We start from the raw sequence: 27,014 nt of genomic DNA on the forward strand, positions 1-27,014 counted from the left end.
CAAGAGAACTTCAGGAGAAAGCACAAACTTGTTTGAAATTCAGCAACCAGGCAGTAAGAAGGTGTGCGAGCCAACTGGAGGTAGGAGAAGGTCCTTAAAAGCCAACGAAAGATCTGCAGCTCAAGGATGGATTGTAAAGGACCATGAAAGCAAAGACAAGGCGTGTTTGCTTCATGTGAACTAGAAGAACGTGCCAGCACACAACGCAGGGATGGTGAGACTGCTGACCCTCCAGCATACAACGGCTGTCACGCTCCCTGACGGCATCACTGATGGATGCCAGAAGAGTGTCACAACAACAGATGAGAGGCCAGAAAGAGACTTCAGCTGCGTGAACAGACTGGAACGGCTGCGTGCCTTGGTGACGTTACAGAGAAAGGATCTGTGGATCTGCCCAGCCCAGCGTCTCTCTCGCCACCCCTCTTGCTGTTGAAAGGCTGAGTCTGTGTGTTCAAGACTAAGTTTAGGTTCAGGCAGATCCAGTAACCTATCACTTTATAACGCTGCAATTACATTCAAGGACAATCAAATGAATTAAGTGAACCATGAAAGTGCTGCCAAGCAGCTCCTTGGCTATTAGGTTCAACAGAATAAGCAAAACCAGTGCTGAAACAGTCTCAGTTAAAAATCTCCTGCTTCACATCCCTGTCGTTTTCAAACACACATAAAACAAGTGCCTTTTATTGCTGAAAGAAGTGCCTAAGAGAAGGACATTTCCATTTACTCTGCTCTCGTGAGACCCTATCTGGAGTACTGTGTCCAGCTCTGGGGCCACCAACAGCAGAAGGACACGGAGCTGTTGGAGCGGGGCCAGAGGAGGCCCCAGAGATGCTGGGAGGGTCGGAGCCCCTCTGCTGTGAGGACAGGCTGAGGGAGCTGGGGGGGTTCAGCCTGGAGAAGAGAAGGCTCCGGGGAGACCTTCCAGCCCCTACCAGTCCCTAAAGGGGCTCCAGGAAAGCTGGGGAGGGACTCTGGATCAGGGAGGGGAGCCATGGGACGAGGGGGAATGGTTTTAATCTGGAAGAGGGGAGATTTAGATGAGATCCGAGGAAGAAATTCTTTATGATGAGGGTGGTGAGCCCCTGGCCCAGGTTGCCCAGAGAAGCTGTGGCTGCCCCATCCCTGGAGGGGTTCAAGGCCAGGCTGGACGGGGCTTGGAGCAACTTGGGCTGGTGGGAGGTGTCCCTGCCCAGGGCAGGGGGTGGAACGGGATGACCTTTAAGGTCCCTTCCAACCCAAACCATTCTGTGATTCTAGGATTGCAAAACCTCATATTAAAGAGGGATGAAAGCTCTAGTAAAAGTTAACACTCATCCTGAATTTCAAGACTATAGTCATGAATTACTCCTTATTAATACCTACATAATAGCAAACCATCAAGCTGTTTGAAGGTGGGCAGTGAGGTCTGCCCAAGGGAGAAATGCTAGGTTGGCTGCATTACACTGCATTCCTCCTGGCCTCCTAAAGCCCATAATGTACCTCCAACACCAAGCCCACAGCCACCACGTCCCAGACCCCGGCTTCTTTGTTTCCTCTCCTCAGCTCGTCAGAAATGTTCACTACCCACCACATTTCCCTGCACTTCAGCTGTGGCGGAAGTAATCCATAAATATCTCCTACTAATCTTCTGAGGGTACTGCAATATTTGCACTAAATCTTTAGGGATCTCAGGATGACGGATGTAAATAATCTTTATCATGTACTAAAGGCATTTTCTGCCAAGATATATATCAATAATTTACAGAATTACAATTAGCCAGCAAGTAAGTACAGTGAAGTTCAGTAAAATAAGCACTTAACAATGTAATGAAGGTGACAACACTAGATCTACTATGCATCAATTAGTCTTTTTAATCTCCGTTACAGCCATTTATTATTAAAGAAATATGAAGCTACAAAGACACAGATGTGAAACCAAGTCACCCACCGAAGACACTAAACCACACGGTTATCTTACCACAGGTGGCACTAGCGAGGTCAGAATTAAATGATTGCTCATGTAGAAATAGGCACATGTGCATCAAAATATCAATTTATTGCTTCTCCGTACTACCTGTAATGTTGAAAGAGGGATTCTGTTGTACTCATCGTATAGATGAGGACCTGCATGGCACAATTTGCTTGCGGCCACAGCTGAATCCATTGGCTGCCCGCCATCCTCCAGACTGAACCGCGAGACCCGACTGTCTGCGATGTTCTGTACTGAATTATTAATACCCGTCTGGTATCACATCCCATGTCAGAAGTCAGAGGCACCTTTTGGATATTCTCCCACCCTGCTGCCGAAGAAACAATACTTGAAATCAGAGAGGGGGTGATCCACCACGCTCCCGTAACACTGAGCAGTGCGATCCCGCTGCACCCCAAACAGCTCTCTGCGATCTCCTGGGAAACCTGATATGAAAAGGCTTCTGCCCCTGAAAGAAGGTAGTGGCTACCCGCTTGCAAATCCCTTACCGAGTTGTTTAAAAGAGCGGTCAAAAGCTTTGAAGAAGCAGTTACGTTGCTTCTAGATTTGGGGAAAATCCTTGGAAGTAGAAAGAAAATTCACATCAAAGTCTTGTTGAGCGCAGTCAGGTGAATCTGAAGCTTTACGCTTCTCTGGGCTGAACTCACTGCATCGCTTAATTTATTTCACAGGGGCACAGCAAGGTTTAATTGGCTCCTTTTGAGATACTTTTAGGATTTTTGGGTGGAAAGCACGAGGAGTGCCCACAGTATAGAAAGAAGCAGGTCAGCTTTACGAAGTGGTGAGCAGGAATACGAAATCCTGAGCGACATCTGACCATGTGAATACTTGAAGACAAGGCTCATTTCTGAGCTGGAAGGACCACTTAACAGCAAAGTGCCACAAAACAGCTCCACGCTGAACACGGGGGGGGGGGGGGGGGGGGCAAATCAACTGTTTTTCCAGAAGAATGCTTAACTTGATACTATTGTGTTTAAACTCTGCAAAGTTAGGTCGTAGAAAATAAAATGAGATAAGGAAGAGTGAGCAAAAAAAACCAACCTGAGCCCAAACCAAAACAAGTCTCCTTTCTGTAGGCAAAATAAAAGGTGAAAAAAATATGGAAAAACTATTTAATGACTGTGAGCTTTACCCAACCCTTAACCAAACGAGCAGAATCAAACGAGAAGGCCCATCCCTGACAACTCACCGGCAGAAGGTGAACAAGGAAACCCGCACCCCAAACATTTTGGCTGCCACGCCAAAGATGCCTTTCAGAAACCCGTTCTTCAAGGCTTTAACGTTTCATTTGTAATAGCATTTTCTTTTTTGGACAAACACTTGCCATCCAAATTGCACAACTTGGCTTCGAGGAAATTATAAGAGTTATTGATGCAGTCTGAACACGGTAAGGGAACAATCAACTTGTTGCAAACATTTCAAGAAAATTCACCTGATTCTGTGACAAAAACAACTGCGTCTTTTGTAATCAGATCTAAGCACAGCCACAGCACAACCATTTTATTTGTCAATTCTTGCACTTGAGGCATGGTGATAAACCCGCAAAACCACAGTTCTATCGAGCAATGCATTACATTTTTCATGCATTGTTGCCAGCATACCTGAACCTTCCTCCCTAGTCCGTTTCCCAGAAGATGCCCACAGACATGCCAAGCCTCTAATGCAGTTTAAAACCACCCTATTTTAGAGCTGCCAGAGAAGTTTTCATTGCTTGCCATGAAAGTTCACGCTGGCCTCAATTCCATAACAGAGAAACACGATACACAGCGGAGAACCCAGGAGCCCTGAACTTTGCATCCTTCAGCAACAAGAGGGGTACAGCTTTCCGTACACCTATCCCTAGCACTGGAAGCTTAAAAAGCTCCCAGCAATCTCACCCCCGTTGCTGCTATCGGGAAAGGAAGTATTATTAGGCAGTTTAGGGTTTAAAATTATATCGCCAGTCTAAGGACTTGGATATCTATTTCATTTTAAGGAAAGGTAGCATCAAATCCCCACCTAAATTTTGAAAGCCTCTCCTCTCCTCCCTGCCCCAGTCTAACCACGCACAGAGCACCAAGGCTGCAAAAAGATTACCCTATTATATATATCCATACATAATGTAGTCAATATAGGAAAAAAACCTACAATTCCTATAGAACACTAAAACATCCCCCCAAGGGGTTTACCAGTAAGCGTGCCACAGAAAGGATGCTATTGGGGTGATGCACTGTACATGCCTCAGAGGCTACTGTATTACTTATTGAAGGCTTTTCTCCTCTGATTAATGGGGTCCCCTTACAGCACAGATGGCTGAGGTAAGATGGGAGCCTCCACTACATGAACAGTCCTCTCACAAACAAATAACCGAGAGCCAACTTGCTTTTCCTGCAAGGTAAGTGCACCTAAATGCATTAAAACTGGCTTGGGCATGGTGACACATGCTGCCGTCCCATCTGACACAAACGAAGTGACAAATATTCACGGATTTTGCAAGAGGTATGAAGAATCTCGGCTCTATGGACTCCCATTGCTCTGAATGTGCAATTATATGGAAACGCCATAAAAAACCTTCCCGTTTCTAAGCTGCTGATACAGACCCATTTTAGAGAGCCATTTCTGCTCTAAAAAATTACACTGATGGTACTTTTTGCTGTTTCTCTACCCCTCTCACTCTTAAAACTCTGTATTTTGATTACTGTGATGACCATTACACACTTGCAAAGAGTTAGTAATCTTTATGCGGAGTCTCTCAGAAGGAAAACTGGCTTACATCCCTAAGCCCAGCTTGTTTCATGCTCTAATGCCTGCTCTAGTAAAACTTAGATAAAAACCACACTTACTTCATCTCTATATAGAGGACTCGTATAATACATGATATCCATCGCGCTGCTGTTCAGCATGTCCCTTAAACCTCGTACTTTATCCGGAGTAATGGAGTCCACAGTGTCTGGAAAATAAAAAAAAAAGACTCGAGTCACATGCGGGAGAATGATAAAATCCAAACAAGGCACGTGCAGAGAACACGGGATGGAACTTCTGGGGACAATTGTGCAGGCTGCAGCTACTGGAACGGCACAAGAACCAGTAAGCAAGCAACGTACCTCCATCGAGGGTAAGTTTTGATCTCCATTCAACCGGGAGAAATTCAACGTGCGTTGCAAGATTGGAAAAATACTTTTCTTCTATTTTTCTTGCAGTATCTCGCATCCTGTAAAAGAGAAAAGAGAACATGTTCCCGTAAAGACTGCTGTTGGTGCAGTGCATCCAGGAATAACGCATTTCTCACATTACTACTTTTCAAGTATGCAATGCGTGCTTATTAACATGGATAATTACCTCAATCTCATGCTTTTGTTATAAAGTGCTTCAATTCTTATTCAATGAAAAATTCTCTACATTACACGCTCGAAAGGGTTTCAAAAACTTTAAATATATTACACTACAGGCTTAACATCAATCACTTAAGTTCAGCTGAAAGACATCTGTTAACTTCAGTGGGTTTGGGGTAGAATGCAACCAAAAATTCAGAATTTTATCAGTGCCTCGAAATCTTGAATCCCTTTAGATCACCAGTTTAGACCAGTATGTAAGGAAGATAGTTCAGTGCTTTTAAACACAAAGAAAACTATTAAGAATATTGCTTGAGAAGTCAGAATTTACTTTTAATTTCACGTATCAAATTGGCAGGCTTGAGAGTTCTCAGAGTGAGAAACAGGACCATTTATTAGCGTTTCAGTGTGCAGCGGTGAACGGACAGGCTAAATGTCCTGTTAAAAGACTTTTCATTTTTTAAGCATATCTGAACACGAACACGGAGGCACCTCTATCAAGGGATGCAAGAAACTTAAAGTATCTAAAAACCAAAGTATATCTGGACCCTCTCTGTTATTTGGGGGAGAAGGGGAATAATGGTGTGTTATATTCTTTTAAAAATACCACTTTATTAGTGTTGTGTGAAAGACTGCTCAGAAAAAAAAAGAAAGCCAGCATCAAATTATACAAGACAGTAAAATATCCAAGCGTTCCACCAAACACATTCAGCAGCCAAACTGAGAAAGCTTTATATTTTCCTTTCTTTTCTTTACATGAATCTCAGCTCCCAGGGGTATTAGCATTTTTGAAGATGAGCGCGACAAACTAAACCTGACTGAGCGGCAGCAGTGCTGGCTTTCCAGCAGCTGGTTCCCAGTTCCAAGCATCAGAGGGGTTTTCCTTTCCGAGACAAAGCCCAAAGTTTCAACACGGGTTTTATTTTCTCCTATTTTCAAAGAAAACCCTTTTAATGATTGCTACAACCAAAGGCATGATGACACTAATCTCCCGTCTGTACTTCTACCCATCCGAATGCAGTTTAGTAAGTTTAACCCCTTAGCTGAGACACTTTCTATGAATATATTAATGCTCCTCTGTTCGCCTTCAATAGAAATCATGGAATGGTTTGGGTTGGAAGGGACCTTAAAGATCACCCAGTGCCACCCCCTGCCCTGGGCAGGGACACCTCCCACCAGCCCAGGTTGCTCCAAGCCCCATCCAACCTGGCCTTGAACACCTCCAGGGCTGGGGCAGCCACAGCTTCTCTGGGCAACCTGGGCCAGGGGCTCACCACCCTCACAGCCAAGAATTTCTTCCTTAGATCTCACCTAAATCTCCCCTCTCTCAGTTTAAAACCATTCCCCCTCGTCCCATGGCTCCCCTCCCTGATCCAGAGTCCCTCCCCAGCTTTCCTGGAGCCCCTTTAGGGACTGGAAGGGGCTGGAAGGTCTCCGCGGAGCCTTCTCTTCTCCAGGCTGAACCCCCCCAGCTCTCTCAGCCTGTCCTCACAGCAGAGGGGCTCCAGCCCTCCCAGCATCTCTGGGGCCTCCTCTGGCCCCGCTCCAACAGCTCCGTGTCCTTCCTGCACTGAGGACTCCAAAGCTGGACACAGCACTGCAGGGGGGGTCTCACCAGAGCAAAGGAGAGGGGTGGGAAGGGAAGGGGAAAGGGAAGGGAGCATCCTTTACATGCTGTCTTCGAAAGCAGTTACCAATGGCCTGACCAAACAGCCAAGAAACAAAACTAATCAGCACCTCTATTTTTAAAGCCTGGTTTGGTTGCACTCCTAATCTCCCAGTCTCTAGTCCAATGAGATGGCAAAGGTTTAAGTAAAGCACAATGTCCTTCCCATGATGAGGAAGAAAACCCCACAATTCAGCAAGAGGATCTCCTTAAACTGGGGTTAATTTAAGGCTCGAACTGACACAGCCTTGCAAGGCACGGAACAACCCTCCCCACCAGCATCCCACACAACACACCTCTACTTCAGCCCAACTTCAGCCGAGCAGATTTTTCTAGATTATCAAGAAGATAAAAAACTCAGTAAATACAAGAATATTCCTGGAGTCCCTGAGTAACCAAAACAAAAGAGAAACACATCTGTCTGAACAACATCAGATGATTACTAGCACAAGGAAACGTAGGGACCTAAAATCTAAATGAATATTCTTTGGAAATGCTAACAATTCTTTGGTCTTGCCAAGGCAGCTTAAATTTCTCTGGGTGAAGGAGGATGGTGGCCAGCTATGACGAACTCAGAAACAGTAGGTTTAGCAGAAAACCCGCCAAGCAGCAATCTAAAGCTGTAAAAGCACAGAAACGTTGTATGAATAAAGCAAAGAATTCTACACAGCAACAATCACTTTAAATGAAGGAATCGGTAAGTAACCTGGTCCTAATAGTGTAGGAAAAAACATCCAAATTATTTACACATCAGTAGCAGCTGTAAATTTTATGAAGAAATAGCTATTAGAGCTACTGACATCTCCATCTTCCGATACAACAGCTACAGGGCTTCTTCCTGTTCCAAAGGATCCAGGTCTTGCTAAAGCTATTCACAGCCAAACTGACACAGAGGATTTCTTTAACTAAAAATCTCCTTTCTAAAGCTAGTTATATGATTTTGGAAAAAATCAGTGCAGCCCAGCAATTCTGCCAGAGCTTTTGGGAAAAGCTTCACATGGGAGAAGACACATTTTCCCCAGAGCTTTGGGAAAAGCCTCCTGAAAACTGTGCCAGCTTTGCGTTCTTACCCAAAATTTTGCGGAAGGCAAACCCTAATTTTACTCGGATCTGGAAGATTCCTTCCCTACATCATCTGAGGTTGTGCATGGTGCAGCCTCCGGCACAATAGTCCCAATTTCTGCTAGAACGGATTATGGACAAACATTCAAAAGCTCTTGGGTACAACACAAAACCAAAATCCAACTCTGTGCGTGTCGTCCTTGTGCCTGGCAAAATATATTCAGGTGGAAGTTCACAAAAGGTCTGTTTCAACAAATTTTTGTTACCTGCCACTTCACCAGTGTCAAATCACATGTGCAGTGATTGTGTTCCTCAGCGTTGCAAGCGTGCTCCCCGCTCCGATACGCTGCATTTCACGCTAACTTTATGAAGCTGGTTCATACTACCAACTACTGGCTGGAGTTTCACAGGTTACAAACTATGTAGTTACAAAAATATTTCATTTTTTGCCTTTCGCTAAACTTTCTGAGGCAAGCCAGTTTTGTGCTACTAGCCAAATACCATCAGAGGGGCAATTATTCTCTCTCTCATTATTTCACAGCAGGAATGTCACCCCCATCTCCTGATCGCAAGGATCACGGAGGCATTAAAACACACCAGCACAACGATTCCCGAGGCAACCCATCTCATTAACAGCGAATGGCACTGTTCAACATCTCCCACTGATTTCGATCAACAATTTTATATTATAAATTCTAATAAAAATTGTGGTGTAATTGCCAAGCAAGGTGGCTACGCTCACACGCAACCCCCCAGACCTGCTATACACACGCTTACCTTCTCTGCTCGAAAGGCTTCCCCCCCCCCCCCCCCGCTTCTTCTGGCTTTTTAAACATAAATATTTTGAGCTATTTTATTAGTCCCTCTGCTCACTTGCTAAATTAACACCAACCGAAGTCATAAATCCTCATTTAAACAGGCAAAGAATTCTTCTCCTTTCCAATGCAAACGGATGTTGAAATATTGACCCCAGAGCAACAATTACTTAAATCTATACACCAAAACACATGGTAACAACTAAAACTTATTATTTCTCCAAGAAAAAAAATAAAAAAAAAAATCACTCAGGTGCAGATGCAACGCATACCTTAGAAAACATTTTGACATATTGCTGTTTTCCATGCAAGAAGCAATGGCCTGAAAATAGATACTTTGAGACTCACCATAAATAAAATGTGCTTGGCTGCCTTTCTCTGATTAAAATAATAAATAATAAACCCATATTTTCACAGGTATACATCCTTGCTTAAGCAAGTATATTGCAGAGATATGGTAACATATTTACGATTATTGCTGTGGGGTTTGTTTGTTTTTTTTTTTTTTAAATCTTATGCTACTAATTTTACTCTTGTGGAGCAAATCACAAATACTACATTAAAAACTGGAGAGCTGCAAACAACTTGGCTTCAGCTAGTTCACAAATTTTATAAAACGACCTTGAGAGCTGGTAACAGAGCAAAATGCCTGAAGGCTTGAAGATGTTACTCGTTTTATTCCCAAGTCATCTTTGCAGATTCGCTTCCATCAGATGATCCATAGCCAAGAAAAAAGGGAATGGTTTTTAATTTAAAAAACATTACAACGCAAACTTCTTACACTGAACTCTTGATTTCAGAGATAGGGCAATGGGATGTCCCTACAAAAAAAAAACCCTGTAAAGTCTCTACTGCCTGCAAAACATGTGGATCCATCCCTGGATTTCGGTCACACAACTGGTAAATTATGCCCCAAAGCATTCCCCACCCGCTTCCACCACGCTGGAGCTCCCTAAACGGAGGGCAGCACTCACTGCCTCTTTCAGGAAATAATACCACGCGTTCTTGAGGAAACTCAGGGCTGGCTTGAACTAAATTTGGTATAAATCGAAGTGAGAGTAGCGGGCATGAGTAATAAAAATTGCGATCTGCTCAAGGCAGAGGAAACGAAAGGGAGGTTTCATTTTCCTAAACGCCTACCCGCGCCACAGAAATGCAAACTCAAGTCTTACTCTAGGCGGGTTTCAAAGAACAACAGCAAGACACAAGTCGTCTTCTGGAAGGTGTCCCTGCCCACGGCAGGGGGTTGGAATGAGATGATCTTTAAGGTCCCTTCCAACCCAAACCACTCCGTGATTCTGCCACTGTTCTTCAGGGATTCATCTGCTCTCAGACCAGACGCAGTAAGACCGCTGCTCAGGACGCAGAATCATTTAGCTTGGAAAGGACCCTTAAGATCATCCAGTCCAACCATAAACCTAACACCGCCAAGTCCACCACTAAACCATGTCCTGAAGTGCCACGTCTACATGTCTTTTAAATACCTCCAGGGATGGGGACTCAACCCCTTCCCTGGGCAGCCTGTTCACTTTTGGACTACCATCCACTTGCATGCATGCTCTCAGCCTGGGAGGCAACAGGTTGGTGAAATATCTTTTTTCAAATGAGTCTGTAATAAGAAGAGGACAGAAATAATCCTGCGCGTGGCTTCCTACAGATGAGCTTTAGTACTTGTAAAAGGTGTAGCAAATGGATGTGCCCCGGGCTTGGATAGACATTGACAGAGTTATAGGATGATAGGTGAGTCACATGCAGACTCATTTTACTTTGGAAGACAGACAGAAATTGTAGCATGCAGACAAAGTGAGCACGATCGTGATTCACACTTTGTCCTTTTCGAGAATAACGGGACTCAGCATGATCAAAGGAACTCGAGCTGCTCAGTTGGTTGATTATGGGATTCCCGAGACAAGCCTGTGGAGATCCAAGTGCTCCAAGTGCACCATTTGCCAAACGAGATGTTCGCTTTGGTATAGAGCTGATTTGGCATTCCTCGTCCCTGTTATCATCCCCTGCCTCCTCGCCTCTCGCTCCCATCTTCCAGAGAGGGTTCCAGTTGTTCTGACCAACTGCAGGGATCCAGTTTACAAAGGGATCATACCGAAATTGGTGCTGGTGTGGGCAGGGAAAGGGCAGCACCGGGCAGAAATGAGGGCTGTGGGGGTGGGGACAGGAACCAGAATGGATCTAGAGATACATCTAAGCCCTGGACAGGCTATTACAGCTTCCACCCGCTATGCAGTCGTGTTAGCTAATTAAAAAATTTACGCAAAACAAGCTCTTATGAAAGTACTTAATGCCCTAACTATCACCTTTTACCTCTTGGGTTGAACTTCTCATTTAGCTTGCAAGACAAGCTCAAGTTGAAACCTGTAAGGCAATTTTTACCATTTGGATACGTAATTTCAGAAAAACATGCAATTATTACCAGCACCAAAGAATTGAAAACAAGCACATAATACGTATTGAATGCAATGTAAACGTTTAAATGGAAAACGAGCAAAACTACCAGATACCTGAAAAGGTAAAAATTATAGGAAAAATTTTACAGGAAATCTTGATTTAAGATTCTAGCAGCATATATTTAATGCACTGAAAGGCCTCCGAGAGGCCCTGCACTCTGTAAGGGCTGGCACACCACTGGAAATTTACCAAAATAGCTATTCTGAAGTAATTATAATGATAATCCACAATTAAAATGCTTTCTAATGGGACTTGCAATAAAAATGTAAATTGGTGATTAGGGAACGCCAAGATGACGTCACTTGTGCAGACAGCAATTTTTGGGCTCCGAGCAGCAGCCCAGGCAAATACCATTTTGGAATGAAAACAGGAGATTCAAGCAGAGGCAGACAGACACCAGCTCTAGGGAAAGAGCAGCCAAGAAGCCCCACAACATTACAGCCATTATGGGAACAGGCACAACAGTTACTCCACTCAATTTTCAAGCACAGGAGACGATGAAATCTAAGGGGCCAGCCTAAAGGTCTGACTTTTACCTAAGTCAGGCAAAACAACAGGGTATTTTTAAAGGGTATTGGAAACATGGGCAGTAACATTCCTAAATTCTATCTAACATAAGAATGCCGTGCCACCCCCTGCCATAATCTAGAAGCACAAACTCAAGAAAATCAGAGATTAGGCTTCAGTGAAAAAATATTCCAAATAATGAAAGTGTGTAGAGCAAAATGAAAGGATATCCCAAAATGATATATTTTTTTAAAGTTAACACTGTACCTTATCAGAAACCTAGCAATGCCGGAATACTGTATCTGACAGCAAATAAAAAAACCTTCCAATTAAGTACATTATGCCACAATATCTTAGTTTGTATTACACAGAAATACAGAATATTCTATCTTCTTCCTTAAATAGTCATCCCTATGTCGCCGAAGCGGCCAACAGCACATTATTCTGCTCACGTTAGGTGAGGTGAATCACTGCTCCAGCCTGGAGGAGGTACTGTCTCTTCCCAGACGAGTTCTGCACTTAATACCAGCGCTGACAGGAGCAGCTTGTTGTACCAGCTGCTGCGCTACATTTAGATAATAAATGTGTTTAACTACACTGTGAAGAAACAAAACGATGCCACATCTACCAAAGACCTGCTCATTCAAGCATCAATAAAAGGCACCTTTTGCATTTACCTACTTACAGGGCACCCTGTAACCACGTTAATGACTAGATTCAACTCCATTCCTTAATGAAATCGGTGCACATAATTTTAAGTTACCCTGGAAGCAGAGTTCTGTTTTCACCTCTGTAACCAACAGGATCTGCTTAATGATGCAGATGCATCGTGTGAGCTGCACCGATTTCTTCTCGAGGCGGTACCCTGAGGACAGAACACATCAAATGAGCTCTGGTAGGGTCTCTCACCAGCCTGGTTTACAGACAAAGCATTCCATGTCTGAGTTATAAACTGTATTTTTGCACTTTTCTTTCTTTTAAGACTACTCGTTCAAGGGAGGCTATGGTTTTGTGCTATGAACCAAAGTGTTGCTCTCACACAGGCTGAAATAAATACAAAAGTTTTATCCCAGGGTAGACTGAACACCCCCAAGAAGCAACAATAAACATACATGCGTCCTGGTTTGAGGACCAACTCGAACCAGGACAACGTGGCAAAGACAAAATGCTTCAGACAGTTTTTTTGTGGATGGTAGAAAGGGAAAGAACCTGAGAAAGTATTCCCTTCTGCAGATCCCAGAGTCCCTCCAAGCACCATGCCAAAAAACCGCAAGGTTTCATGGAGTTTGCCTCGTTCAACCTGCCTCATTGCTGTTCTCTCCCCATCTGTGGCCCAAAGCCCACAGAGAGGACTGGTGGTGGCACTCTGTGGAGGAACTTGGCCTGCCAGATGTCCTGGGGACTAAACCAAAAAGCACCTTTCTATTTCTAAAGGAAACACACGCTGCCTACCCGGGGGTTCCCACCCCACACGCGTGTATCACAAGGGACATCCAGGTCCTTCAAAGCTGCACAACGATGAGTTATGAGGGCTGGTAGTGCCTTCTATATCTGCTGGCAGCACCCAGGTATTGATGAGGGAAGAAAGGAGCGGTGACAGTGACAGGCAGACCTATAGCTTAAGGTACAGATTTAGTACGGCTGCAACTACAGGTTTCCTACTAAAGAATGGGCATTTAATAGGAAAAAAACACACTAAGCCTTTTCTCCTTAGCTTCTACTTTAAAGTGCGAACAGTCAAAAAAATATTTCTCCTTCTCCATCTTATCATTTTTCAAAAGGCAACATTGGACTCCCTGTGTCGCTAATGCAAAAGAATGTAAAAAAAATATATATTAAAAAATACACACATATATCATGGATGAAGGTGCTAACAGAAAGTGCTAGTATGGCTTGTGAGAGCTGCCACTGTGCTGGCCTGGCAGAGATTTCTTCTAAAATATCTTCCTAGAACATATGGGATGCTCCCCACTGATAAGTACTAAGCTACCAAAAAAAAAAAAGAGGAAAAAAAAAAGGATTTCAATTTAAAATGATACTTTCATTTGCAGATTTTGTACAGAATCCACAATTTATGCCAATAATTAGCACTTTAAAAGGCCATGCAATACTGTCTGTTGTTTCTTGAGGATATGACCGAGATTTACTGAAGGACAAAAAGTCTTGTTTCCTTTTTAGGTAAAAGATTTCATGTAATTGGCTGTCGATCAAAGCAGGACTTCTTATGGAATGAATACCTGTGCAGTGTGTCCTGAGCTGAAGTTAACCCACCCATACAAGCCCTCTGTGTACGTTCGATGGAAGGCAGGGCAGGGAGAAAGAAAAAGCAGAAAACCCTGATAATTCCAAGGTGGAAGTTTTATTTCTTGCCGCTGTTAAAGCAGCAACTTGTATTTAGGGTATTGGCATTTCCAGTAGAATTGCATCCTACAAAAATTTAAGTTTTTACATTTATTTTGGTGACCTGCTTCAGCTTTTTATCAAGGGCTATGGATCCATTTCTCTTTGGTTTTGATTGCTTGCTCTCAAACAACAGGAATAAAAGAGCAGCGAAGCGGCAGCACAAGGGGAGGAGGGAGGAGCAGGCTGGTTGTTTTGAGATGACAAATGACACTGCAGTGACATCAACAGGTCTACTCTACTGCACCAGAGGACACTGGAGTGGGACAATGAGCTGAATGAACACGAAGAGCCTGCTGACACGATGGTACACACCACGGCGACGGCAGATAAGCACTGACATTCTGCAATTAAAGAGGTTCACAAAGCTCCTACCACAAGATCAGCAATCTCAGCTCTACACACACTGTCACAAGAGTCACTGAGTACGTCGCTATTTCTGTCAACTCTGATGGAACGTGGAACTATTTGTGACACACGTATTAAACCATCTGCGCAAGACTGATCTGCAGTTAACACTTTTTTATCCTCTTCTTTCTGCTAATGAAGCGGTCCTCAACACCACCTCATCCCTCACAGTGCTGTCATCACCACTTTACAATTTCTTCTGATATTCAAAAGTCTTTTCAGGTACAGAATTTTCAGTAGCTCCGGAGTTTCTCTTCCCATTCACCAGTACCCTAAGTGGCCTTCTGAATTAGCTCAGATTTCAAATCAGAACCCATTTGTCTTGACAAAAGACATTCAATGAAAAGACCTGGTAAGCTTTTAACCAGGGCTGCTACAAATTCATGGGCCAGGGCCTTAAAAGTCACAAGTGTTGGCCATGAAAACGGAATATATCTTTGCTCTTCTCGCTCTTGCAGCTGCTCTCACCAAGTCCATACATCCAAATTAACATAGAAAGTAGCATACCCGCAATATAAATACTAATGAATCAGGGGAAGAGGAGGAGAAAGAAACAAAAAAAGACAGAGCATAAACCAAAGGTTCTGCTGTTATTTATAACAACAGCCTTATATTCAGGCTAGAGTTGGTACTGCAAATATTACGAAGCACTCACATAGCTGTATTTTTGATGATCCTTCCTTGGTCCATTTTCTGCCCAATACCATGCACAACAAACACAATGTGACTAGTTTGTGGTGGCTTGTCTTCTAACGTAGCTTCTTCTACATAGCCTCTATGTAGCCTTGTCCCACTACTTGAAGCTGTAGAAAAAACATTATCCTACATCAGTTACATTCGACCACGCGCAACGGTCTCATATGTTGACAGAAGCTTGACTAGTCTCAGACCAATACATTAAAGTAATCTGAAAATAAGATAATACATAAAGGAAGAGCATGCATTTTCAAGTACCTGCAATTTTAAACTTCTCAGATATTTGAGCAGCTAGGTGATATTATGACAGTTAACGTATTAACAGGCCATTTCTACTGTAAAGATAATTAATTTCAGAGATGTTTTGAAAAACAACTTTTTAGACAACAGTGTATGATTGTCCATCAACTTCTACAACACAATACCCTCCTTCTGTGTGTCTCCATCATTAAACTCCCTTACATCCCCACCTTACTTCCACAGCATGGGAGGATCATGGAAATGATCTGGCCACAAAAACTGGTAAGCGTTGTCATTCCTTCTCTGACCCAGTTGAAAAGCTTTACAATCTTTCCATTTTGACAGGGAAAAACCTACGCTTTATTTCAAACCAATCCAATCTCAAATTTTCCCACACGTTCCCCAGTTCAGTGGCCAAACAAAAAAAACCAAAAAACAAAAAACAAACCAAAACAAAAAACCCAATCAATTTCTTGGGGCAAATGTGGGTGTTTTCTCAGTGCTTGATGGCTTGAGAAACCCACTGGCACAGTGTGTCTCCATCCCCCTCTAGTGACAGACCCACGGAGAGGACCACAGCCCTGCAGGAGAGCTGGCTGGCCAGGCGGCCACCAAGACCTTCAGATGGCCATAGAGAGGAAGGCGGCATTATCAAGTGGGCTTCTACGTGGTATTTCTCTCCCCCAAACCGTTTAGGACGATCTTACTTATTTATTACACACCGCCCAAATTATGTTCTGGATACAGAACACTTCGTTTCTTCTGCAACTGAAGCGCTGAATTATATTCATTCTGGGCAAACATTAATTAAGCATCCACCCAAGGGCCCTGTGGGGTAAGAGGGCATTAATTACGGAATGGAGGCATGGAGATTGAAGTCAAACCTATTACCCAATCTTGTCCCTTTGGTGGCCAAGGAACAAAGCAGCTGTGTATGTTCTTGGTTTTGCTCTTGTCCAGCAGCGCACAGAAGCGCCACAACAGGCCAAGTTCCAATTTTCTAGGTTGGCAATAATCTGCTTTTTCCTTGAGAGAGGCCATCCTCCCTTCCAACCATCCCAGCCTTCCTGGCTTTAAACTGGTAGTTTTGAGCTTAAATGAGCCCTGGTTCCTACTGGAAACAATTTCTGCCTAAAAGAAATTCTTCACCCTTCCTCTCGGTTCATACGTCTATTTAATCAACAGGAAAAAAAAGCGAGAGGGGGTGAGAGGGGAAGGTATGATGGTGTATTTAAGGAATGCATCGCAGCTTGCAAGTAGACAGCGGTAAAATTCAGGTTGCAAAGGCAACTGTAATTCTTACATTGTAGCTGCTAGACTCTGCCACTATAATATTTTTTATATACTTACTATATAATGTCAACTGCTGCATCCAAAATAATAAAAAAAATACGTAATACAAAATAAATTGTAGCCTATCCATATCTAGTTACAATTATGTACAACAACCTAAGGCACCTAGTATACTCTTCCATAGAAACTGCAATGGCCAAAGGGGGCTAGTCACAGATTAAAACTTCAAATTTAACATCTCCTTCTAGAGTTAAAGTAACAAAAACTTAAAATACCGGTATTGATGATATTCTTTACAAACCCGGGAGAAATATTACCTTTGGAAAACCCCAACTTTTGTGTAACAGTTCTTGCAATTTTAGATGTTGTTGCATCACTGTAAAGATACACTTCATCCACACTGTGCCAGTCCACATGGTTGCGACTCAACTTTAGACTATGAATAGCTGCAGCAAAAAGGAACAACATATAATTTAGATGGGTGAGAGGGGGGGAAAAAAAAAAAGCCTCTTCAAACACAGAGAGAGAGAAAAGTAATTTACACATGGGTTAAAATCTAGAGCTCCATTATATCTAAATCTGTATAACTTCTTACCTTGAAAAGTTTTTTTTATGTTTAGGATTAATCTCAGCAGGACAAGCAGCAGTTTGCAGACCACCCCTGAGGACATCTCACATCATTCTCCTCCCACCCTCATTTTGGGATGGTTGGTTTCCAAAATATTCCCTTTAGCTGAAAACAAAAGCCGGGGGAGAAGAAGGAGGGCAATGCATCCTGAAAGATTGCAGGTTGGCGGGATGACGAGGTGGTTGCCATATGAACTCTTACCACTAGAAAAAGGGCAATTTCACTCCTATTTTCTCTCTCCTTGTCCATACCGCGAGATCCCTGGGTTTGACTGTATACTGCATTAAGACAGAGGCTTTCAAGGCTCCATTACTAGAAAGCTCCACTGCATTTCTTTCCTTTCAGAAATATCTTGGAGCTGGAAACACAGTTCAATGAGAAAGCCTCTGAATGAGTAATTTCTGGCACAGAACAGAATCTAGCCCTTTCAAAAGCCACTAAGAGCTCTAGTGTTTTTTGGGCAATTACTGTGTTTTCCAGATTTGGAACCGATTGAGCTCTGGGACTGACCCCCATGACACACTGCCCAATTGTCAGGATTAAGCACAGCAGGCATGTTATCATGCAAGTCAGAATTTCTCAGCTCAGGCTTAGAGCTTGCTCGAGCCAAGCAGTACCGCAGCTGTGCTGCTGGCAATTCGGATTTCACCTGAGTTTGGAAATCTGCTGCTTAGGTCTCACCTAACTGGGATACAGAACATTAGGAGAGCTGACAACGGCAATAGCCATATGACAAAAAACCAAAAGTAGTGTTATTTAACTGTCATTGGTCTTGCTAAAAAGGCCAAAGTCATGGAAAACACCCAGAGGGGTTGTTTTGGGTTTGGTTTGGTTTTTTTTCCCCGTAACAAGCAGAGCTCTAACCTGTCCCCTACCTGAAGACAGTCAAATGAATTTTTAAAACTCTTCTAAAAACGTTCTGAGAAAGCCTGTGCCATCACGATTTCACATTTTAACTCTGCTACAGCACAAACTAGCCGTGTTAAGCTAGACGTTGTCACCTTTCTCCTGTAGTATTTTTTGTTTCTTTGCCAAGGCAGATAGGCCTGACATAGTCAGGTGAAAAACTAAGTGAAGTTTGTAAGAAACAAGGGGATTAGAAAAGGATTACCCCTTCTCTTATAGTAAGCATCTGATTCACAAAAAATAACTACAACTCTATTGCTGTTTTACAGTGACAGAGCAAGAACAGGAAAGGAAGTAAGCCTGACTTTGAAGGTAACACCGGCCAGAGCAAGAAGCAACCTAGTGAGAACTCAACGAACATGCAAACTGATTCTCCATAAACATCCCTGCGGGCGCAGAGATCAATCCATGTCCAGAAATCGCAATTTAGAACTGGAGAAGGAATGGAGATTCCCAGCAAAACTTCCCTCTTTCAGACTTGGAGGCAATGCAGCACAGACTGTGACATCCTGAGACAGACACGCAGTCCAGGGGCAGAGGCAAGCAGGTCTTTAAGAGCTGTTCCACCCGCATTCTGTAAAATCCCTCTCAGAGGATGTTCCTGGGGAAGCTGACAGAGGAGGGCTGGAACCTTGATGCCTTTGGAGAGCGTTGTGCTCAACATCCAAAGCATGCAGAGGAAGAGATGGAGATGCCCACGGCTGAGTTGCTTATTACCACCGAAGAAGAAAAGCAGTTTGGGGAGGAGTGATCCTCAAACTCTTTCTGGAATCATTTCCAGCCTCTCTACTGGAAAGAATATACAGAAAGAAGTTGGTTTTCCCTACCCTGCATGAATTATTCTCACTGGGGAAGAACAAATTCCTAACTTGTACTCTTCTGGTCTTCTTCAAAAACACCTGTGTTGAAGGACACATCAAAATCAACTATAAGAACATGCAAGCACTGAGGAACTGCAAAGGAAATACCCAACACTATTTCTCTGTATGTTTAGTAAGGCTTTCAAAAGGGAACCTGAAAAATTTGGTCTACTGTTAACACAGGCACCACGTAAAACTACCAGTAACCTTCAGTAGGACGATACTCGTCTCTCGACAACAGAGTAACTTACCTCTCTGAGATGTGGCGTTAACATCCACATTGCATTCAAGCTCAGATATATATTTTTTACAGCACTTGGACTATATGCTCTTCCTTTCTACCCAGCACTCAGAATAAAAAAAAATTAAAGCCACCCCAAAACCATGTGTTTGTTCTTGCTTCTCAGTTTTCCTTCAACTGCAAAATATCAGGAGTTTTTTAGGGAAGTGGCAGGATCCAGAACATGTATATGGACAATGCTTTTCAGAGAATCTTCCAATTTGCCAGTAAGATGATAAATTTTGCCATTTTATTGATATATTTGCATTTTATTTTGCATCTCTCAGTAATTTTGGTTTATCAACACATTCACTGCTTTGCTTTTGAGTGCCTGTCCACGTGCACACTCCAGAGCAAGGTCCAAACCAGCAGTTTGGACTGAAATCACTGAAAAATAGTGGCTGCAGGACATTTCAAAAGCACCGTGCACTCCTGTGCAGTATTTTGCAGAAGTCTGGATACACTTCCAGAGTGTTTATCTTACCAACCAGGAGCAGACACATTCCTTTAGAAGTTAACAAGAGTCACTTGGGTCAAAACAAACTAAACCGAGTGCTCCACCTTGGCACCCTGTTTTGAAATCCCATGGACTGTTCAAAAAGTCTTCCTGAGGATCGATGCACCCGTTCCACAGACCCTCTTTACTGTGGCAGGATGAGATGTTGTCTTCCCTTTTTTAATTTATATAAATATCGGGATGCCTGTTCATCCTCAGACCCTGGATGCGATGTCCACCAGCGGAACAGAAATCCCCTAATACGGGAAAATCTGTCACCCTGAGCTCCAGGCCCTCTTGCTCTGCAAGAATATCCCTTCAAAACGGGAGTGACGCCCCACTTGATGACTGTTGTTGTGCTTTCTCTATCCCTACATAAGAATTTGTCACAGCGATGACAATGTCTGCGGAGAGAAAAATGGTACGCCCTTGCAGGTTTGCATGGCAGAAACTCAACTGAGAGAAGACCTGCCTAGCGGAGATCAGTCGCAGGGATAAATGATCCACAAGCCACATGTGCATCCACATCTAGGCAGAGACAGAGGTTCTCTGTCCTTATGCACAGGAAATATTATTCAGGTAAAAAAAACCCCACACCTGCAATAAGGTACCTCTTCATGAGGGCCAATACTGCACCAAGCGCTGGGAAGAGATTATCAAGATTTTCAAGAGCCCAACCAAAAGGGGCTTCTGCCGCTGACAGTGTGTTAATAGTGAGGCAGGGAACAAAAAAAGTGTCTTTGGAAAGGATTTGATAGAAGCCTGAAAATAAGCATCCTAAAAAAAAAAGTAAAAAAAAAATTCAAAATATGTAAACCATGCTTTCCGGGTATGGCATAACAACGGGTGCCATCGCTGTTTTGAAACTGAACACGAGGAAGAGAAAGTTATGTTTTCCTGAAGATGACGAGACAATACGATTTACATTCTCTTTTCAGAACAAATGGTGACTGTCCTATAAACCTCTGTCACGCTGCAGAGGTGGTCAAAATGACAACTCAGGAGCTTTTCACACCAAGAGATGTCAGAGTGTCAGGAAGTCACTAAGGCATGTCATAGCATGGCCGAGGAAGCCAAGCTGCAGAATTCAGATTAGGCAGTGGGTATGGCACAGGGGAATGCTCTTCGTGTTCATGCCTCTGCCTTCTGGGTCCTTCAGGAGCACGACTTCTATGTTTGTGGATTCTCTCCAGTGCACCTGGCCAGGATGTTGCTCAGCCTCATTGAGATTTGACTGAGGCTACGGCATCTCTGAACGTCAGGCGCAGAAGATGAAGGGTCTCCCATAAACCCATGGGTCAGGAATCTCCCTCTGGACCAGACTTCTTGCAGCTTTTGTTTCACATGAACCACTTCTCTTGACACTGCCAACATGCACAGCTTTCTTAGTAGGCGTCTCCATAGGCGCATCTTCCCCAGTTGCTGAAAACTCCAGGGATTCTGCTCACTGCCTAGTTTTCTAGTTTGGGATTGACGGCCGAGCCCACAGAAACAAGACCAAGTTTTGAGTCCTTTGTAGCCAAACCAGAAATGAAGCATTTTTCAGGAATACCAGCCATGACAGACACCTACAGTATGAGTACATGGAAGGCACAACCCTGCCGTAAACAGAAGACAGCCTGGCGCTAGACAGCAGTGAGCAAGCCATGCGAAAACAAGGAAACACAGGGGAAGGGAGAGGGGTCAAGAAAGGACTTCTTTCAGTTGAAGAAATTAATGGTTACCATCACACAAACCTCCAGCTTCACCACGATAGATGAACACAAAGCGGAAAATTCCTCTAAAAAGTTAGAATATGAAAAATGAAGTGATAAACAAAAGATATGGAATACGTCTTCCTAAAGCCTTGAAGAACCTGATCCCAATTAGACTGCAGAAACTCATCTTGAGTCAAAATACCTGGAGAATAACCGAGGAGCAGAAAGCCTGCAGTGTTTTTTATGCTTAAAACCTGTGGAGAAGCTGGGGATATGCACACTGCATCCTCCCAGCTCAAGCGCTTGAGGAGCTGAACATCTCCAGCGCCAAGTGCAGACAGACAGGCACTTGAACTTGGCATTTCACAGGGCCAACAGTTTAAAATTAAATACCTTTTAAGGTAAAGCAACTGGTTTTTTACTTGAGACTTTCATCCAGCTGCCAAGACCAAAGCATGGGGTGATTCTCTTCTCCCAGAGCTTGACTATGCTCAAGTCAAAATCAGTCTAGAAGAAAGCATCTTTGAAGTGCTAAGAGCTGGTATTATCTCCATCTCTTCCACAAAGGTACCGTCATTCCAGTCAGGGCTAAAGGCCAGAGAAGGGATAAGTACTGCCTGAAAACCTTTTCTGCTGGCTTTTTTTTTTTTCCCCAGGGATTTTTGAATTAATCTGTCTTGCAATCGATAAGCAGCAGTTTCTGCACAAATCCTGCCACATCATACAGGTAGCTGAGAACATAATTTGGCCACTATTGTTCGTTCTTAAACAACTCTGAAGTCGTGCTACGTAAACCTGAGGTACAGCTGTAGAATTTAAAACCTTTTCTTATTTATTTCAAAAACAAATGCAATGCCATTCAAATGGCTATCGCTCTTGATTAAAAAGGGCTGTCGTACATTGCTGCCATTTTTATATTGCATTTCACCACCTCTCGATTCACCAGTATCACTGTTTGTTATATAAACATCTACTTTTAATTTTTTAATTCAAGCACACTCGTTACCACAACTGCACATGATATGGAGAGAAAAATATACAAAATAATTTCAAAATTACAATCACAAAATAAAAGGTAAAAGTCCTTTCTTACTCCTCAAGACAGTAGCTACATTTATTCGCCTTTATTAACAGACTTGAGTTCCATGTGTGAGAAGAGGCAGGAAAAAGTTTACTATTAAACATTTTGCTTTCAGGCATTTTCATTTGGGCCCAATTATTGAAAAATCTAGTTAAAGGAAGTCAAAGAGGCAGACATTTATGCATGCCAAAATAAATCCTCATACCTTACAATATCCTCAGGAGCTAAAAGAATACACGGTATGACAAGAACAACTCTAAACCTACCACGTGTATTTACATTTTAAATCGCGGGAGGGTGCAGTTTTCAGGAGTCTACTTCCACAGTCACAGAAGTCAGTAAAAGTTTAATCACTGCTGGCTTTAACGGTTGGCAGAGAAAGCACTTTTGAGCCTTCTGCAATCATTAATGGCTCCTGTAAGATCTACTCCCACTTTCTGAAGCAAATTTGCACATCAGCCGCTGCAAAGTTCAAAGTTTTCTGCAACACAGCAGCCTTTATCATGTATTCTATACAGCTTCCCCTGTTTATACCGTACCTCCAAAGTCTCGTTTTGTTCCAGTACTCATACAAAAGTTGCAGTAAAAATAATTTACAACATAAAAGATTCATGCATTATCCAAAAAAAAAAAAAAAGTGGCAAACAAAACACTGTCTAGCATAAACCCTCCATTCCTTCTCGGACATAATTTATCTTGTACCAGGCCTGCTGTGATTCTAAAAAAGTTGCTTTTAGTTTACTGAAAAAGCCAAAGCACATATAAAGAGTGTAAGAAATAAACTTTTACAGTTTTCAGTCACAAACAATTATAAGAAGGATTACTGCGTGATACTGCTAGCATCTACTTTTCTCTAAGATTCACAACGCTTCTACTTTTCTTCTAGGATTTATGACGCTTTTTCCTTCCCTTTTGAAGGAAACGGCATGAATACAGCTCAAGAAATTGAAGCATGTAAATCTAACACATTTAACTGATATAAGCAAACTAGAATTTAAAGCCTCCTAAGCCAGGAGTAGTACAAAAAAAAATCTACAATTACTGTACCTTGGGAACGCTTGCGTTTAAGACATGCAGCATCTGAATTCTCCTTATATCCTCTCCATTTGAACAAAGAAGGGAGGGAGAAGGGAGGGAGGTAGTAGAGAACTAAAAGTAAAAACACTGAGCTTCAAAGTAAAATTTTTAAAAGGGGTGTCATTTTTTTCATTAGTATTACCACTTTTAGAAAGAAAAGAAAAGTTGGCACATTTTCCGAAAAAGTTTATACACATTAAAAACGGGTTTTTGTAGCAAAAGTGTCAGGTCACATAAGCCAAATTCAATTTCTTCACTCTTCATAAACAGTTATGATATCACAACAGAGCTAAAGGCGTTACTAAAAGACAGCTGGAACACTGTAATCAGACTCACCCAGTGCCTTTCTGTTTACACACACAAAAGCCTAAATGCTCTATTTGTATAGGGTAGAACACAATCACCCTTCTTAAATATACACTAAACATTTTGGGGAAAAAAAAAACCAACCCACAACTCAATTTTAATTATTATTTTCCCCAGAGAGTGTAAGAGGATCATTAAAAGTTCATTTAGACAAAATATCCTACCATTACCCTGTTCTGTAAGTCCTCAAGAAGCTGCCTTCTGCAGTGAAATGCAAGTCCATGACTTTCATTAGACTTTCAATCATCTTATTTCACTCCTCGTGAGAACATTTCAATATTACACAGCAATACAACAGATTCTTTCTGAGGGACATACGTATTGGCGCTCTGTGATTCTGGAAGGAGTACTTTCGGGTAAGTGAAAACTGCTGCTAAGGAGCAGATAAAGTTATTTGAGGGGGAAGAAGCTGCTCTTGGCACTTACACAACAGGAGACTTGTATTGACTGTGAAGTTGTCATGATGGAGACCTTCAATACCTTCTACACTTCTTCAGTGGCTCCTGAGCAAGGCTGAAAGTGAAGTCCTACAAATCTACATCTTCTCTGTTACTGCTCTGTGGGCCCCTGCTCATACAAACAGTCTTCGTTTCAAAATGTTTCAGCCTCAAAAACCTGCTATAGTCAAGAGAGTGTGTTTAAATCCAATAAGAAATCAAGATTCTCCAGCCTGGCTTCAGAATGCACAGCCTGTGATGACCTGAAAGGAGTCAGCCTGCTGCAGAGTGGGGAGAAACACAACTGAACGGCATCTTCCCTTAAAAAAAACCCAGGAGCAGTTAATACTCTGTGATCCAGTAACTTATGCCAGTACAAGAGTGTGATATTCCATGCCTGTGTCAAGGGCATCGACTGCCACAGTGATGCTGGTCCAGGATCACACCTCTTCACACCCTCAGCTAACAGCTCTGTCAGCAGATGCCTTAATACAGATGCAAGCGAAGTATATTACTATATTACATCAGTTTTTCTAGAGGAGAGGAAAATTAGGCTCACAGCCACTGCACTTGGAACTTGATGGAATAATTCAGTCTACAGAATAGTTTACTGGCTGTGGCAGCTCAAGAAGAATATACACAGGAAATTAAAGTCAAGTATAAGAAAAAAATATATCTTTTTTATGGCGTGGGTGAGAAAACACTGGTACGGATTGCCCAGAGAGGTTGTGAAGTGTCCATGGTTGGAGATATTCAAAACCCCGCCAGAAACATCCTGAGCAACCTGCTCTCCTTGACTCCACCGCTTTGAGCAGGGAGGTTGGAGGGGACCACCTCCAGAGATCCCTCCTGATCTGCACAACTCCTACAAATACGACTTTCCCATCTAAGGGTTAACTTGGCCAGCTGTGACAAAAACCCAAAAAATCTATATAAACTTTTCTATGAAAATAGAAAATATTATTTGAAATCTACGACAAAACAAATCAACTATTCCAAAAGCAACTTTTGTGGTTTTTGGGGCATCTAACCACATGTTGAAATTCCATAAGAAAAACCAATAAACTCAGGACATTTCAAAATCAATGCATTAAAAAATTTAATTCTGACTCACAGGATTTTTTTCTGTGTTTCTTGTCACCTATCACAGAATCACAGACTTGATCTCAGAGTAATTTCTGCTGAAGGGAATGCTGGGGTTCGTCTGCTCCAATCCCTCATGCAGAGCAGGATCAACTTCTAAGTTGGACCCAACTTAAGTCTGATTCAGGTTGCTCAGGCGACTTCCAGCTGAATTTTGAGCATCCCTCTGTGCAAATGCAATGCACAATGTCTGTTCCTATCTTACTATCAAATATATTAAGCTTTAAGCTTCACTTCATCCTAATTAAATGAATATACCTGAAAAAGATGATGGAGCAACAGATGACAGGTACTCAACTGTATTTACTATAGTAACAGCTAACCAAGTATTCTTAAGGCAGAGATCATAGAATTATGGAATTGTTTTGGTTGGAACAGACCTTTAAGATCACCAAGTCCAACTGTTAACCCAGCACTGACAAGTCCACCACATCTACCCGTCTCTTGAATACCTCCAGGGACGGGAACTCCACCACTTTCCTGGGCAGCCTCTTCCAATGCTTGACAACCCTTTTGGCGAAGAAATTGTTCCTAACAGCCATCCTAAACCTCCCCTGGCACAACTCGGGGCCATTTCCTCTTGTCCTAGCAAACGTTAAAGCTGTTGGAGGATATTATTTCTACCAGGGACCACTTTATGATGTACCCTGTGAACCACTGCTCAGTGGAGGAGGAATCAGAAGTAGCCCTCACACGAGCCCAGAGCAGCGGGAAGTCCCATCTATCTGCTGCTCCCTCTCCAGGAGCATGCTGAGAACTTGCTGCTCCTGCTCTGCTGTTTGGCACCATCGCTGCTATGGAGAAGACAAGAGGTCACAGTTTTACCCTGTACCAGGCAGCTGTGTGTCCTGCAGTTGGAACCTCCAGCTGAAAGTTGGACTGTCTGAGAAAAGCTGCTTGTCCATCCTTGACCACCTTCCTGCGCCTGAAGTGGTGGGCACCTTCCTGCTAACAGCTCCTCGGTCCTCGAGGAGCTTGCACCAAGGGATATTTGGGCTCTGGCCACAGAGCAAGAGAGAAAAAGCAACTTTGACCCTCCATCAAGAAGCTCTTGGTCTGAACATCACTGCCTTCATTATGGTTAACTACTGTTAGCAAAATATCGAGTCCGAGAACGCTTAAGAGCTTGCTATGATCGGAGTTCATACTCTTGTTTTATCTTACAACCATCTTAATATTACTGTAATCACTTGAGAATGCTGCTCCTTTGATA

The 27,014-nt window shown here is 42.9% G+C and overlaps 1 protein-coding gene across 2 annotated transcripts in view; it reads right to left on the reverse strand.

The window, feature by feature from the left end:
* DDHD1 (DDHD domain containing 1) overlaps positions 1–27,014 on the reverse strand; it is a 69,170-nt gene that overhangs the window by 22,040 nt on the left and 20,116 nt on the right. The window contains exons 3-7 of one of the 2 annotated variants that reach the window (XM_063333877.1): positions 23,826–23,927; positions 17,148–17,276; positions 15,257–15,404; positions 5,053–5,159; positions 4,792–4,898 (exon numbers count right to left, since the gene is read on the reverse strand). In XM_063333877.1, the coding sequence (XP_063189947.1) occupies positions 4,792–4,898; positions 5,053–5,159; positions 15,257–15,404; positions 17,148–17,276; positions 23,826–23,927 (593 nt within the window). The remainder of the gene's footprint in view (positions 1–4,791; positions 4,899–5,052; positions 5,160–15,256; positions 15,405–17,147; positions 17,277–23,825; positions 23,928–27,014) is intronic. The other variant, XM_063333876.1, reaches the window with a different exon arrangement.

Source organism: Chroicocephalus ridibundus, chromosome 4 (assembly GCF_963924245.1).
Source record: "Chroicocephalus ridibundus chromosome 4, bChrRid1.1, whole genome shotgun sequence".
NCBI classification, from domain to species: Eukaryota; Metazoa; Chordata; class Aves; order Charadriiformes; family Laridae; genus Chroicocephalus; species Chroicocephalus ridibundus.